At 41.5% G+C, this 16,466-nt stretch overlaps 1 protein-coding gene across 2 annotated transcripts in view; it reads left to right on the forward strand.

The window, feature by feature from the left end:
* Nucleotides 1-16,466, forward strand: part of LOC100987783 (serine/threonine-protein kinase 32B) — a 447,537-nt gene that overhangs the window by 269,950 nt on the left and 161,121 nt on the right. For both annotated transcript variants that reach the window (XM_034951905.4, XM_063603685.1), the window contains exon 4: nucleotides 7,168-7,341. In XM_034951905.4, the coding sequence (XP_034807796.1) occupies nucleotides 7,168-7,341 (174 nt within the window). The remainder of the gene's footprint in view (nucleotides 1-7,167; nucleotides 7,342-16,466) is intronic.

The raw sequence follows: 16,466 nt of genomic DNA on the forward strand, positions 1-16,466 counted from the left end.
AGCGCATATACGTAAAGCACTTAGGCCGGGCACGGCAGCTCACAGCTGTAATCCTAGCACTTTGGGAGGCCGATGCAGGCAGATCACTTGAGGTCGGGAGTTCAAGACCAGTCTGGCCAACATGATGAAACCTTGTCACTTTTAAAAATATAAAAGCTAGTCAGGTGTGGTGGCATGGGCCTGTAATCCCAGCTACTGGGGAGGGTGAGGCAGGATAATTGCTTGAACCCAGGAGGCAGAGGTTGCAGTGAGCCAAGATTGCACCACTGCACCCCAGCCTGGGCAACAGAGGGAGACTCCATCTCAAAAAATAAAAATAAGAAAATAAGGCACTTAGAACGGTGTCTGGCACCGAATTTGCACCACATCAGTGTTAACTGTTATTATTATAAGGGACTAGGGGGTCACCTGCCTCAGTTTCCAGGGTTAGGGAAGGCTTCTTAAAGGAGGGAGCATCAGTCTTAAGCAGGGTTTTTCAACCTCAGCACTGTTGCCATTTTGCAGTAGGTGATTGTGGTGGAGGCCGTCCTGTGCATTGTAGGATACTTAGCAGCATCCCTGGCTCCAACTCACTAGATGACAGCAGCATCCCTCCAAATTGTGACAACAAAAACTGTCTCCACACATTGTCCAGTGTTCCCAGGGGAGCAAAACTGCTTTGGGTTTGGGAACCCTGCACTATGCTGAGAAGTGAGTGATGGACAAGAGGACAGAGGTGGTGCACCAGGAATAAGGAATATTGTGGGTGAACGTGTGGAATTGTGAGAGTGTGGGTCCATCCAGGGACTTGTCCTAACATGACAGCAAAATCTGGGCTCCCTTATGAAATCTTAAGCCCAGGTGAGCACTCATGTGCTGACTTCTCCCACTAAATCCTTGGCTTCTTGCAAGGACCAAATGCATGGGAGAAGCCTACTGAGTACTTGCTGCTGTGTGTGCGAGCCTGTCTTTGTGAAGTAGTCCCTGAAGAACATTCACCTCGTGCTCTGCTCTAAATTTATCCTGGTATGAAGAAAGTTCATCCGTGAGCATGACGCACAGCCTCATTGCTTTGCCCCATGTGGCATTGCTTCTATGAAATTGGATTTTTAATGCCTTCAGCCTACCTTGAAGCACATCATGCAAAAAATTCCTGTTCCACTTATTACTGTGTTTAGAGTTATTTTATGTGGACTCATGGTTCACCACATTACAGAACACCATCTTCATAAGAATCCAGTGGAAGAAATTTCCCGCTGATTTCAGTACCAGGACAAAAATCTTGCTTTTCCTAAACAATTGTTTTTTTTTTTCCACATCAGCTCTGAATCATGTAGCTGATCATGTTTCTCCTTTTGCTCTGTGTGCTGGGGAGATTTGAGACACATTGATGGCCCATTTCAGGGAAGCATACAGGATCTTGAGGCATAAATTGGGGTATTTTTTCCTGATTCTATTTGCTTGGATTCCTTTTTTATTCTGTGACTTGATCTTTGTCTTCCTTATTTTTAATTCTATTATGTTATATACATTTCACAAGTCACCTGAATCCTTTCTGGAACAAAGTAGGAAATTAATAATTTTTAAAAAAATAAAACATGGAAAATCGCATTCTTTATGCAGTTCTATTGCAATAGCCAGGCCAGGATTTAGGCCTTCACAGCACACAATTTTCTTTGCTCTTGCAAGGAGAGCCTAATTTTCCAGATTTTTCCATAGGTCAGAGTTACTGTGATAGAGCTTAGCTTTCTTATTTGTGATCTCCATCATTTCCATGACAATGTTCAGCACTATTATGAGAATATAATTCTAATTCTAATACAAGAAGAAGCAAAAGGGACAATGTCACAAAGCTGTGGAATAGTGCAAAACTATAGAGAGATAAATGAAAGGTCATTCTGTGTTCTCCAGTATAATATTGAGTTTCTCTGGGAATGTAGGGTCTGTGGCCTGGTGAAGAATGTGGATCTGCAGCAAGAAAAAGCCACAACCTGAATTATTGCTTAAAATATTGTTCTCTTAGCATTTTGATTTTCCTCTTTAGAATTCATTCCAGTATGCAAGTTTCCCTCTGAAAATTCATGTTGCTCCTCCAAAGAGTTCTGATGGAATACTGAATGAGATGCCCTTTGACAGTTTAGCTGTGAGTTGAGAGTACAGAACTCGCTGGTTATTAATGCAATGTTTCAATAGTCCATCAACTATTAGAATACAAATTGTGCATCTGTAGTCAGCATATTATGTTTGATTCCTGTGTTTTCTTTTGGGGCATCTATATTCTTCTATCCAGTAGCAAATACATGAAAAGTTGTAACTCAGTTCCAAGTCACAGAAATTCAAAGTAAAGTAGCTTAATTTAAAAAAATAAAAACAGTCATTGCCCATGTAAATATGAAGTTCAGGGATGGATCTTTCTTCTGACTAGGTGGGAGCCAGTACCTCCAACAGCGCCTCTTTCTGCATTTAGCTCCCAGCCCTGCTTCCCTCTCTGCAGGTTCTCTCCCTAGACAGGTCTTATTGACATTTTTTCGTTTTCTAGTGCCTTTAAAAGTTATGTTTATACTACACTGTACTCTATTCAGTGTGCAACAGCATTATGTCTAAAAAGTGTACATACTTTCATCTAAAATACTTGTTAGCTACAATGCTAACACTGATCTGAGCCTTCTTTCAACAAGTCACAGTCTTTTTGCAGGTGGAGGGTCTTTCCTCAATGTTGATGGCTGCTTACTGATCAGAGTGGTGGTTGCTGAAGGTTGGGGTGACTGTGAAAATTTCTTAAAATAAGAAAACAACGAAGCTTTCCACGATGGTGGAGTCTTCACTTCATGAAATATTTCTCTATAGCAAGTGGTGCTGTTTGATAGCATTTTGCCCACAGTAGAATTTCTTTTAAAAGTGGAGTCAGTCCTCTCAAATCCTACAGCCGCTTTATCAACTAAGCTTATGTAATATTCTAAACCTCTTGTGTCATTTTAACAATGTGTACAGCACCTTCATCAGGAGCAGATTCCATCTCAAGAAGCTCGTTTCTTCCTTATCCTTAGGGGAAACAACTTAACTCCTCATCTCTTAACGTTTTATCGTGAGATGGCAGCAATTTAGTCACATTTTCAGGTTCCACTTCTGATTCTAGTACTTTTGCTACTTTTACCACGTCTGCAGTTCCTTCCTCCACTGAAGTCTTGAACCCCTCATAGTCATCCTTGAGGGTTAGAATCCACTTCTTCCAAACTCCTGTTAATGTTAGTACTTTGACCTTTTCTCATGAATCATGAATGTTCTTAATGACAATCTAGTATGGCGAATCCTTTCCAGAAGATTTTCAATTTACTTTGCCCAGATCCATCAAAGCAATCACTATCTATGGCAGTTATAGTCTTACAAAATGCATTTCTTAAATAATAAGTCTCAAAGGTCAAAATTACTTCTTCATCCATTAGCTGCAGGATGGATGTTGTTTTATCATGAAAACAACATTAATCTTGTACATCTCCATCTGAGCTCTTGGGTGACTAAGAGTGGTAATATTTTGAAAGGAATTTTTTTTTGAGAAGTAGGTCTCAGCATTGGGTCTAAAATATTTGGTAAATTTTGCTGTAAACTGGTGTGCTGTCATCTGGAGTTTTTTATTCCACTTATAGAGCACAGGCAATAGATTTAGCATAATTCTTAAGGGCCCTGGTATTTTCAAAATGGTAAATGAGCATTGACTTCAACTTAAAGTGACCAGCTGCTAAAACAAGAGAGCCCCTAGTGAGAGAGCCTGTCCTTTGACCCTTTGAAGCCAGGCATTGACTTCTCCTCTCCAGCTATGAAAGTCCTAAATGACATCTACTTCCAGTATAAAGCTATTTGCTATTTTTTCTACTTTGAAAATCTACTGTTTGGTGTATTCACCTTCACCAGTGATCTGAGCTAGATCTTCTGGGTAACTTGCTGCAGCTTCTCCATCAACACTGCTGCTTCACCTTGTGCTTTTATGTTCTGGAGATGGCTTCTTTTCTTTAACCTCATGAACCAACCTTTGCTAGCTTCCAGCTCTTTTTCTGCAACTCCCTCACCTCTCTCAGCATTCATAGAACTGAAGAGAGTTAAGGCCTTGCTCTGGATTAGGATTTGTCTTAAGGGAATGTTGTAGCTGATTTGATCTTCTGTCTAGACCACTAAAATTTCCTCCCTATCAGCAATAAGGCTGTTTGGCTTTCATGTCTTACATGCGTTCATTGGAGTAGCAATTTTTATTTCCTTTGCATTTATAACTTGGCTAACTTTATGGTGTAAGAGTCTAGCTTTCAGCCTATCTTGGCATTTGGCATGTCTTTCTCATTAGGCTTAATCATTTCTAGTATTTGATGTAAACTGAGAGATGTGTGATTCTTCCATTCACTTGAACACTTACAGGCCTTTGTAGAGTTATTAACTGGCCTAATTTCAATATTGTTATGCCTCAGGGAATAGAAAGGCCCAAGGAGAAAGTGAGATATGGGAAACTACTGGTCAGTGGAGCATGAGAACACATCCAACCTTTATCCATGAAGCTTTGGGTGCTATATGGATGCCATCTGAGGAGCTTCAAAGCAATTGTAATAGTAACATCAAAGACCATTTATCATAGATCACTATAGCAGATATAATAATGTTTGAAATATTGCAAGAATTACCAAAATGTGACACAGAGATACAAACTGAGCACATGCTATTGGAAAATTGACACTGATAGACTTACTGGAGGCAGGGTTGCCACAAACCTTCAATTTGTAAGAAAGTGAAGTGCAGTAAAACAAGGTAGTCCTGTGCTTCCCAGCGAGGCTGTGTTACTTACATGCTCCTCTCTTTGTTGAGGGGGAGGAGCATGAATGAGGTTATACTGGCCCTGAAACAGATCTAAAGTCCAGCTGGTGGCCGGGCGCGGTGGCTCATGCCTATAATCCCAACACTTTGGGAGGCCAAGAGTGAGAGTGAGAATAATAATTAATAATATCAACAATAATAAAAACTTTCTGGGCAAACAAAAATATTCTCACTGAAACTTCTGGAAATAGTGCCTTGAAAATGTGACAGGAATATTGGGAACGTCCTGGGTACTCCGGGTGCCTCTGCCTGGAAAGGCAGAAGGGCCTTTCAGCACAGAACAGCCTGGGAGAAAGACAGCATCTTCAGCCCTGCACCCTCCACCATCACAGCACTTCCTGTGAGTCTTTGATAGGAGACACTTCATTCCATCCTGTGAGGTTTGTTCCAGTCTCTAATTCCATGAGGAGCAGGGACTGTATCTTACTCCACTCCTGCCCATCCATGTCACCATGGTGACTCCCAAAGGTGGCCCTCTGCTGTTTGTGGGTACTGCGCCATGATCCAGCCTCCCGCCATGGGTCATGCTGTTTCTCCCTCTGTCTGAGTCACACAGCCTGTGCGTTCCTGACCCAGTAAACCCCTCATGGGTAAAGACTTTCCCAATTCCTCCCACCCACCTTCACCTGCTGGAGCACTGGCCTCCTCCTTTCCCACACTCGCCTGCACCCTGGAAAGACTCCTAGAATGCCAGCCCATGCATTGTCAGTGACTGTCAGCCTAGCCCCTCCCAGGGCACTGTGCACGCCTCCAGGGTGAAGACAGTTTCTTTGTCCCAGTGTCCCCAGCACGTAGCCCAATGCCTATCAGACAGTAGGTGTTCCATAAGCCTCTGGTAAATTCATGATCTGGGGATGCAATAAACAGCCCCCTTCCTTGCCTTAATTCTGAACAATTATGAACAATGGGTAAGATACACAAAGAGGATATGACTTGTGTCCAGCCATCTCCTCTTTCCTGGGCCCCAGTCTCTGTAATGGGAGCTGGAGGGGATTTGAGGTCCTTCCAACCCTGGAATTCCCTGTCCTGTAAGCATGTGGTTCTGTTGCCTGTCCTGGGACCAAATCATGCACCAGGCTCCCTCCCCAGGGCTGCACACCCAGGATACTGGAACATAGTGTGGGTGCATTACAGCAACATCCCCACAGTGTGTGGTCATCAGGACACTGCAGCGAGTGAGAGTCAGGGGATTTGGGTTCTTGTCCCCACACTTACAATGACTCACCAAGTCCCTTCTTCCCTCTGGGCCTCAGTTTCCTGTTCTGTTAAGTGAGGGGAAGGACCTTGCTGATTCGGTCTAATATCTGAGGATCTAAGACACAGGTCTAAGCTTCCATGATTACATTATGCAATTCTGTGATTAATATTACATGATTCCATTATTATACCCTGTAAATCTACAATGAACTTGACAACAGTTTGTGATGTGATGGTATACTACAATTGTTTAACAACAATCTCAGATTCTATGTGTTGGCTCTTCAGTCCTTAGAAAGCCCAAATGCATTTTGTTAAATGCATTTGGTACTGTATCAATTTTCTACTGTTTCAAAAACAAAACAAAATACCACCCTAGAACTTAATGGTGTAAAAACACCACCATTTAATCATCTCATGTTCTGTGGGGTAACTGGGCTCAGCTGGGCTGTTCTTCTGCTCCATGTGATTTCTAGGGTTGCCATGGAATATCAAAATGCTCAAGGCAGCTCACTCGCGTGGCAGGCAGTGCTGCTGGCTGTCACTGGGAACTCAGCTGGGGATCTGGTTTTCCTTCTCTTGGCCTCTCCATGTGGCTTGCATCTGGCTGGGTTCCAAGAGGCAAAAATTAGAAACTGCCCATTCACTTAAGGCCTAGACTTGGATGTCCCATAACACCACTGCATTCAAGAGTTGCAGAAACAAGCTCCATATGGAGAGCAGCATGCATATGCAGGGAATGGAGGGAGTGTTTGGGAGGGGAGTGTGTCTTTGGAGGCTAGCTCCTACGAACACTGACACCATCTAATTAAAGCACCTGCTAAAAACGGATGAAGAAACATGCTGGAGTCCAGTAGTAGTTAAACTGTCATCTGTCTGCCAGAGCCTGAGAACTAATGCTGGGTACTCCTGCTTGCCTTTGCTATGTAAGATATGAGGAAACCCCAACAAATGTGGAGGCAGCCTGAGGATTGAAAGCCTTTGCCCCTTCCCCTCCACTCCCATAGCACCATGACTCAGGCAACTCAGTGCCTCTCTCTGAGCCTCAGTTTGCTCTTCTGTAAAATGGAGGCATTGGTCTTGAGGGTGCTGAAGGTGCCTCCACCCCTAATATTCTCTGTCCTTCTGTGCTCCTAGGTACTCCTTCCAGGATGAGGAGGACATGTTCATGGTGGTGGACCTGCTCCTGGGAGGCGACCTGCGCTACCATCTGCAGCAGAATGTGCATTTCACAGAGGGGACTGTGAAACTCTACATCTGTGAGCTGGCACTGGCCCTGGAGTATCTTCAGAGGTACCACATCATCCACAGGTAACTGGGATGCTGGCGGGATGCCTGGGACACAGGGACCATGGGCTAGGGTGTCAGGAGCAGTCTGCAGTAGTGGGGAGAGAATTTTGTCCTTGACATGGTTTAAAAGTGGTAGTGCATGAGGGAAAAAAGCAGAACACTTTTCTTCTTATTTTTTTATGTTTTCTACAACCAGCACCTACATCTCCCATCCTGTACCCGTACACTACTGTTTAGAGACATGGCTGGTGGCTGGCCTTATCTTCTCTGCTCCAGTATGCCTAGGGAAGCTGGAACATTCTGTCTCTCCTGTCTCAAGTCAGAAGAGTTACAGGAGCATTATTATACTAGTGAGCTGGGAGTGTGAGGGATTCTACTCTGTTTTTTTCCGTACTTAGAAATCAGTGCTGTGCATCGTGGAGGATTTCTTTCTCTTAGGAAGCCTCAGTGCTGGCTCTGGGCTTTGCATAAAAGTTCTGAGTTTCTGTAGCCTCCTCAGGGACCTTACTTCTCCCTGCTATGCACAGCAGTGCCATGTCCTACACAGGTGAGCAAAGTGACTTTGCCTGCAGAAGCTGGAACTCAATGAGAGGCTTTGGAAAGTGATTGTATCATTCATAAATCTTCTCACTGACCCCAGAAGAGGCAGCTGGTGTGAGAGGCTCCAAATTGGTTTACCCATGGTCTTGCACTGTGCTTAGCTGATATCCTTGTAACTTAACTAATTTTGAAAGATTTGGAAAAGATGAGGACTTGAACTTCTAGATAAAGATGACAGATTAAGCATATATGTCTAAATTTTTCCCTTGTTAAACTCCATTAAATGACAGTAAGGAATGTTTGAAAAGTGATAAAGTTATGAAGATAGGGAACACTGAAAGGGGACTACAGTCAAAATATGGGGGAAGCTGGAAAGAAAGATGTAGAGTGATCGATGACTTAGGAAACAGGAAACTGAATTTAATGTTGCTACTGGGGAGAGTCAATAACTAATAGATGCTAAATAATTCCCCAAAAGCTCAGGAATTGGCAGCACCTGGTATCTATGGAATGGGGGCAGTTGGTGAAAAGAGGCTATAATAAGGCGAATTGTTGAAAACTTCTTTTTATTTTTATTTTTATTTTATTTTATTATTATTATACTTTAAGTTTTAGGGTACATGTGCACAATGTGCAGGTTAGTTACATATGTATACATGTGCCATGCTGGAGTGCTGCACCCATTAACTCGTCATTTAGCATTAGATATATCTCCTAATGCTATCCCTCCCCCCTCCCTCCACCCCACAACAGTCCCCAGAGTGTGATGTTCCCCTTCCTGTGTCCGTGCGTTCTCATTGTTCAGTTCCCATCTATGAGTGAGAACATGCGATGTTTGGTTTTTTGTCCTTGCCATAGTTTACTGAGAATGATGATTTCCAATTTCATCCGTGTCTCAAAAAGGACATGAACTCATCATTTTTTATGGCTGCATAGTATTCCATGGTGTATATGTGCCACATTTTCTTAATCCAGTCTATCATTGTTGGACATTTGGGTTGGTTCCAAGTCTTTGCTATTGTGAATAGTGCCGCAATAAACATATGTGTGCATGTGTCTTTATAACAGCATGATTTATAGTCGTTTGGGTATATACCCAGTAATGGGATGGCTGGGTCAAATGGTATTTCTAGTTCTAGATCCCTGAGGAATCGCCACACTGACTTCCACAATGGTTGAACTAGTTTACAGTCCCACCAACAGTGTAAAAGTGTTCCTATTTCTCCACATCCTCTCCAGCACCTGTTGTTTCCTGACTTTTTAATGATTGCCATTCTAACTGGTGTGAGATGGTATCTCATTGTGGTTTTGATTTGCATTTCTCTGATGGCCAGTGATGGTGAGCATTTGGCTGCAAAAATGTCTTCTTTTGAGAAGTGTCTGTTCATGTCCTTTGCCCACTTTTGGATGGGGTTGTTTTTTTCTTGTAAATTTGTTTGAGTTCATTGTTGATTCTGGATATTAGCCCTTTGTCAGATGAGTAGGTTGCAAAAATTTTCTCCCATTTTGTAGGTTGCCTGTTCACTCTGATGGTAGTTTCTTTTGCTGTGCAGAAGCTCTTTAGTTTAATGAGATCCCATTTGTCAATTTTGGCTTTTGTTGCCATTGCTTTTGGTGTTTTAGACATGAAGTCCTTGCCCATGCCTATGTCCTGAATGGTAATGCCTAGGTTTTCTTCTAGAGATTTTATGGTTTTAGATCTGACATTTAAGTCTTTAATCCTTTTTGAATTAATTTTTGTATAAGGTGTAAGGAAGGGATCCAGTTTCAGCTTTCTCCATATGGCTAGCCAGTTTTCCCAGCACCATTTATTAAATAGGGAATCCTTTCCCCATTGCTTGTTTTTCTCAGGTTTGTCAAAGATCAGATAGTTGTAGATATGCGGCATTATTTCTGAGGGCTCTGTTCTGTTCCATTGATCTATATCTCTGTTTGGTACCAGTACCATGCTGTTTTGGTTACTATAACCTTGTAGTATAGTTTGAAGTCAGGTAGCATGATGCCTCCAGCTTTGTTCTTTTGGCTTAGGATTGACTTGGCGATGCGAGCTCTTTTTTGGTTCCATATGAACTTTAAAGTAGTTTTTTTCCAATTCTGTGAAGAAAGTCATTGGTAGCTTGATGGGGATGGCATAGAATCTATAAATTACCTTGGGCAGTATGGCCATTTTCATGATATTGATTCTTCCTACCCATGAGCATGGAATGTTCTTCCATTTGTTTGTATCCTCTTTTATTTCATTGAGCAGTGGTTTGTAGTTCTCCTTGAAGAGGTCCTTCATGTCCCTTCTAAGTTGGATTCCTAAGTATTTTATTGTCTTTGAAGCAATTGTGAATGGGAATTCACTCATGATTTGGCTCTCTGTTTGTCTGTTGTTGGTGTATAAGAATGCTTGTGATTTTTGTACATTGATTTTGTATCCTGAGACTTTGCTGAAGTTGCTTATCAGCTTAAGGAGATTTTGGGCTGAGACAATGGGGTTTTCTAGATATACAATCATGTCATCTGCAAACAGGGACAATTTGACATCCTCTTTTCCTAATTGAATACCCTTTATTTCCTTCTCCTGCCTAATTGCCCTGGCCAGAACTTCCAACACTATGTTAATAGGAGTGGTGAGAGAGGGCATCCCTGTCTTGTGCCAGTTTTCAAAGGGAATGCTTCCAGTTTTTGTCCATTCAGTATGATATTGGCTGTGGGTTTGTCATAGATAGCTCTTATTATTTTGAGATATGTCCCAGCAATACCGAATTAATTGAGAGTTTTTAGCATGAAGCGTTGTTGAATTTTGTCAAAGGCCTTTTCTGCATCTATTGAGATAATCATGTGGTTTTTGTCTTTGGTTCTGTTTATATGCTGGATTACGTTTATTGATTTGCGTATATTGAACCAGCCTTGCATCCCAGGGATGAAGCCCACTTGATCATGGTGGATAAGCTTTTTGATGTGCTGCTGGATTCGGTTTGCCAGTATTTTATTGAGGATTTTTGCATCAATGTTCATCAAGGATATTGGTCTAAAATTCTCTTTTTTGGTTGTGTCTCTGCCAGGCTTTGGTATCAGGATGATGCTGGCCTCATAAAATGAGTTAGGGAGGATTCCCTCTTTTTCTATTGATTGGAATAGTTTCAGAAGGAATGGTACCAGTTCCTCCTTGTACCTCTGGTAGAATTTGGCTGTGAATCCATCTGGTCCTAGACTCTTTTTGGTTGGTAAGCTATTGATTATTGCCACAATTTCCGATCCTGTTATTGATCTATTCAGAGATTCATCTTCTTCCTGGTTTAGTCTTGGGAGAGTGTATGTGTCAAGGAATTTATCCATTTCTTCTAGATTTTCTAGTTTATTTGCGTAGAGGTGTTTGTAGTATTCTCTGATGGTAGTTTGTATTTCTGTGGGATCAGTGATGATATCCCCTTTATCATTTTTTATTGCATCTATTTGATTCTTCTCTCTTTTTTTCTTCATTAGTCTTGCTAGCAGTCTATCAGTTTTGTTGATCCTTTCAAAAAACCAGCTCCTGGATTCATTAATTTTTTGAATGGTTTTTTATGTCTCTCTTTCCTTCAGTTCTGCTCTGATTTGAGTTATTTCTTGCCTTCTGCTGGCTTTTGAATGTGGTTGCTCTTGCTTTTTTAGTTCTTTTAATTGTGATGTTAGGGTGTCAATTTTGGATCTTGCCTGCTTTCTCTTGTGGGCATTTAGTGCTACAAATTTCCCTCTACACACTGCTTTGAATGTGTCCCAGAGATTCTGGTATGTTGTGTCTTTGTTCTGGTTGGTTTCAAAGAACATCTTTATTTCTGCCTTCATTTCGTTATGTACCCAGTAGTCATTCAGGAGCAGGTTGTTCATTTTCCATGTAGTTGAGCAGTTTTGAGTGAGTTTCTTAATCCTGAGTTGTAGTTTGATTGCACTGTGATCTGAGAGACAGTTTGTTATAATTTCTATTCTTTTACATTTGCTGAGGAGAGCTTTACTTCCAACTATGTGGTCAATTTTGGAATAGGTGTGGTGTGGTGCTGAAAACTTAAGTAGTATTGAGAACACAGACCTCTTTCCCAACTCTGCAGAGCCAGGTGGTTGCCCCCTTCCTTACCCAAAAGGAAGACTAAAGGTTATTCTGCTAATGAGGGTAAAATGGAGAGTGCCTGGGCTAAAGGACATCAAGCCTGCCTGGGTTGGGATACTGTACTAACAATGGCAATATTATCTGAACATATACATACTAGATGCTGAAATGACACCCACACACCCACCCACACACACACAACTGAGATCAAAGAATGGTGTCTTTATGCCTTCATCCTCTACACAGGGAACTCAAGTGATTTCAATGGGAATGTGACTGAGCCCGAAGGAAAGAGATTGTGCCATCAAAGGTTTTCCAGGACACCTTAAAGTGTAGGTTATAGTAAACAAGCCCTATTCCTTCATTATCAGCTCCCAATTAAGTTAATGACATCATAGGATTATCAGACATCCAGGGAAATCTTCTAACTTGAACATCAGGATCCGAACAACCAAATAGAAAAAAATAATAAAGCTTAGGTTAAACAGTGACTCTGGAAACATCAAAATAACTATGATCAGTATGTTCAGACGATAAAAGAAGAATTTTGCATGTGTGAAACAAGAGATAGCATTTTTTTTAAATTCATGGAATAAACATCAGAGCTCTTATGAATCAAAATTGTGAAAGCAGAAATTTAAAGAACTCAAAATATATGCTGGAAGATAAAGTCTTTATACTTTTTTGTAAAGTAGAGTAAAAAGACAAAAAGAATATATGAGACAAAGCAAAGTTAAAGAATCTACAGATTTCAACACAAGAAACAATAAAGAGAAAACATAGAGGAAGAAATCATCAATGAAACAATGAAAGAACAATCTCCCAGACCTGAAATACATGATTTTCTATATTGAGAGAGCCTACGAAGGGCATGGAGCAATGGCTAGAAACAGACACATACCAAAACAAATGTCAGATCTAATAAGCTTCCACAGAAGAGCCACAGGTCATAGAGGCTGAAGAATCAGAATAGTTTTGAATTTCTTTTGTTTTGTTTTTTTTGTTTTCTGTTTCTTGAGACAGAGTTTTGCTGTCGTTCAGGCTAGAGTGCACTGGTACGATCATGGCTCACTGCAGCCTCAACCTTCTGGGCTCAAGTGATCCTCCCACCTCAGCCTGCTAAGTAGCTGGGACCATAAGCACACACCACCATCCCTGGCCAATTTTTTTTTTTTTTGTATTTTTTTGTAAAAACAGGGTTTCAGCACGTTACCTGGGGTGGTCTCATACTCCTGAGCTCAAGCAGTCCACCCACCTTGGCCTCTTAAAGTGCTAGGATTATAGGTGTGAGCCACAGTGCCCAGACAGTTTTTAATTTCTTAAATGCTAGAAGGCAGCGCAGACACGCTATTCAACCATGTGTGAGGGTATACATATTCCCCAGTTCCAGGTCTCAAAAAGTGGTCCTCCCATATACCTTTTCCCAAATACTAGGAAAATGAGATGGACTGCAAAATGAATGAATGAATCAAAGAGGATAAAGAAATGGAATACAGAAAGCTGGAACTCCAGCAAAGCAGATAGGCGTAGGAAAACTCCAGGATGATGCCGATGGGATATCAGTTGTGCCTCACATGTATACCATGACCAGTTCTGATTAGCATGGATCAGAGACCCTGGGAGAGACTTCTTCAGGAAAAGTGATCTGATAGAATTCCTGATGCACCTGGCCTTGAGAGATTTATTTAGCTGGTAAAGAATCTGAAGTTGAGTTATGAGAGGTTCAGGAAAAAAAAAACTCAGTAAAAATAACATTATTCATTTTACTAAATGAGTCAGCTCTGTATATAATACCTAATCCTATCACCTAAACCCTGAAAATCTAACCAAAAACTCAGTTATACTCTATTGAGAAACTGGGGAAATGGGAAGGATGACTAAGTCTCCTGGGATTGGAGAAAGACGGCTAAATCTTTGTCTTCCCTAGTAGGAAGTCCAGTCTCCAGGGAAAGCCTGGAGTTTAAAAGTGAAGGAGTCATTAGAAGTCTATCATTTAGAGATAAGGAGTTAGATACCAAAATTATAACCTGGAACAGATGAGTGGATAGAGAAGGATAAATGGGGGAGAAAGCGGTAGGATTAATGCTGTTGTAACAAAATGTGTTTGTAAAAGAAAGTGATAGGGATTGTTGTATTGTAACAAAACTTGCAAAACTATTGGCTCTTTGAACTATTTGCATATAACTTTGATACAAATAACAGAAACAAACACAGCAAAATGAAGAAGGAGGAGAAGGAGAATAGTAGTAGTAAAGATATTGTTCAGCGTAATACACAACTGTTCATTTACTCAGTCATTCACTAGTTTTTGAATGAATGCAGGCATTCTGGTTCTGGAATCTGTGCTTTTAAGTGCAATGCTGTACTTCCTAAAGAAGGTCACACCAGGGTAGAGTATGCTTCTGTTCCTTGATTGGGCTTCTTTGAAGGTGCTGAAAGAGTTCTTTACAGATCAGTTGTATATGTGTCATTCATGAATTACTGTAGCCATGCATGAACTAGAGTGCAATAGATAGATGATCCATGTGTCCAAATTCCCTGAGACACTAAGTCATGTGGACATTGGTGAGATAAATGCCGATGTTCCAGAGCTGAGCCAGGGATGAACAAGGCAGGAAATGGAACCATTGTGTGACAGCATGGCTGGCTGGAGCCATTTCATTATGATTCACCAGATTTCAGAAAAAATTTTAAGTCATTCTCAAATATTCCTCTGGTAGAGGTCATCTGCTCTTAGATTCCAGATCTACCCTGGGGAAAAGGAGATATCCAGTAATTTATGGGAATGTTTTAAAGTCTACTAGGCAAATGTGTGATGATTAATTTTCTGTGTCAATTTGAGTGGGCTAAAGGATGCCCAGAGTGCTGGTGAAACATTACTTCTGAGTGTGTCTGTGAGGATGCTTCCAAAGGAGATCAGCATTTGAATAAGTGAACTGCATGAAGCAGATGGCCCTCCCCAATGTCATGGGCATCAACGATTCCTCTGAGGGCCTGAATAGAATGAAAAATTAGAGCCATTCACTCTTTCTACTTGACTGAATTATCCATCTTCTCCTGTTCTCAGTCATCACTGCTCCAGGTTTTTGGGCTTTCAGTCTTAGACTGGGACTTACACTAACGGCCTCCAATTTCTCAGGCCTTCATACTTGAACTGAATTACACCACTTGCTGTCCTGGGTCTCCAGCTTGCAGGTAGCAGATCATAGGACTTCTCAGCCTCCAAAACCACGGGAGCTGATTCCCATGATAAATCTCTGTTATATATGTATATTTATATTCTGTTTCTTTTGTTTTTCTGGAGAACCCTGACTACTGCAGTTGAATTACCTTTCCAATTCCAAAATTATAAAGTTGGCAGAGATTTGAGTCAGCCTTTTTTACCCCCTTTCTTATGGTTCATAAATCCCCCTTTCAATGTGTGTATGTGTAGATTTGAAACTGTGTATCTGAACACAACCATGTGTAAGGATGTATGGAAATGCTGTGCAATGTTTTGCATCAATTCAAGAGCTGAATTTATGAATCCTCCACTGCATATGTACCAGACACTTTCAATGCCGTATTTATACCCTCAGATGAGTGTTGCTTCTTTCAAAGTAGCCACACTCGGAAGTGGAGCAATTATCCCACAAATGCAAGCCTGGGTTGGATTGCCAAGGATATTTATCTTCCATCTCATTGGGCTTAGGTGGGCTACTAAACTCTGCTCAACTTTTTGGACCTCGATTTTCTAATCTGAAAAATGCTCCTGATTAAACCTACTTCTTGGGCTGTTATGCACATTTTATGAGAAAATGTTCATAAAGAATTTATCTGTGCCTGGCTTCTTTTAGATGCCTCATTCTTATTTCCTCTGTCTGGGGGAACTGGCCTTGTAATCTGATGTTCAATGTTTCCTATATACTCTGGGTGACGAAACTCCATCCTTTGAGGATGGTGTTATAGATCTTTAGAAAACAAAAGGTATTTTAGGACATAGCCAAGTGACTTCAATAGTGCCCAAGCAGGGAAATACCACTGTCAGTCCAAAACAAATTGTTTTAAAGCAATTAGAAGATTTACTTTTCATAGCATTTGAATTAGCCCTTCATACTTTAAATGCCCATCTGGGCCAGGCTGTGTACCAGCTCCTGGGAAGAAAATGATGAATGAGACTCAACTTTCTGGGTGGAACAGGCATCCCCACAAATGATTGCAGCCAAGGATGATGACCATGACAGAGCACTACACAGCACCAGTGGGAGCTTCAAGGAGGGGTGCCCAGCCAGCCTGAATTGGGGAGTGGGGCAGGGGCCGAGTTGGCAAGTAAGGCTTCCTCTGCCACAGTCGGTCTGCGATTTGTAGGATAATTAGGAATTAGAACTAGGAAAAGGAATGCAGAAGGCACTGGGCAGAAGGGCCCAAACTTGAGAGGCCCCAGGTGGGGTGGAGCCTGTATTGCAAGGGTCAAGGGTGGTAGGGAGCACACCCTAACAGACCCTGCTTTTCTCATTTATTGATGGGTTAAAGCTTGGGAGTGACATGGTGTAAC

The sequence above is a fragment of the Pan paniscus genome, chromosome 3, assembly GCF_029289425.2.
Source record: "Pan paniscus chromosome 3, NHGRI_mPanPan1-v2.0_pri, whole genome shotgun sequence".
In the NCBI taxonomy this organism is placed as follows: Eukaryota; Metazoa; Chordata; class Mammalia; order Primates; family Hominidae; genus Pan; species Pan paniscus.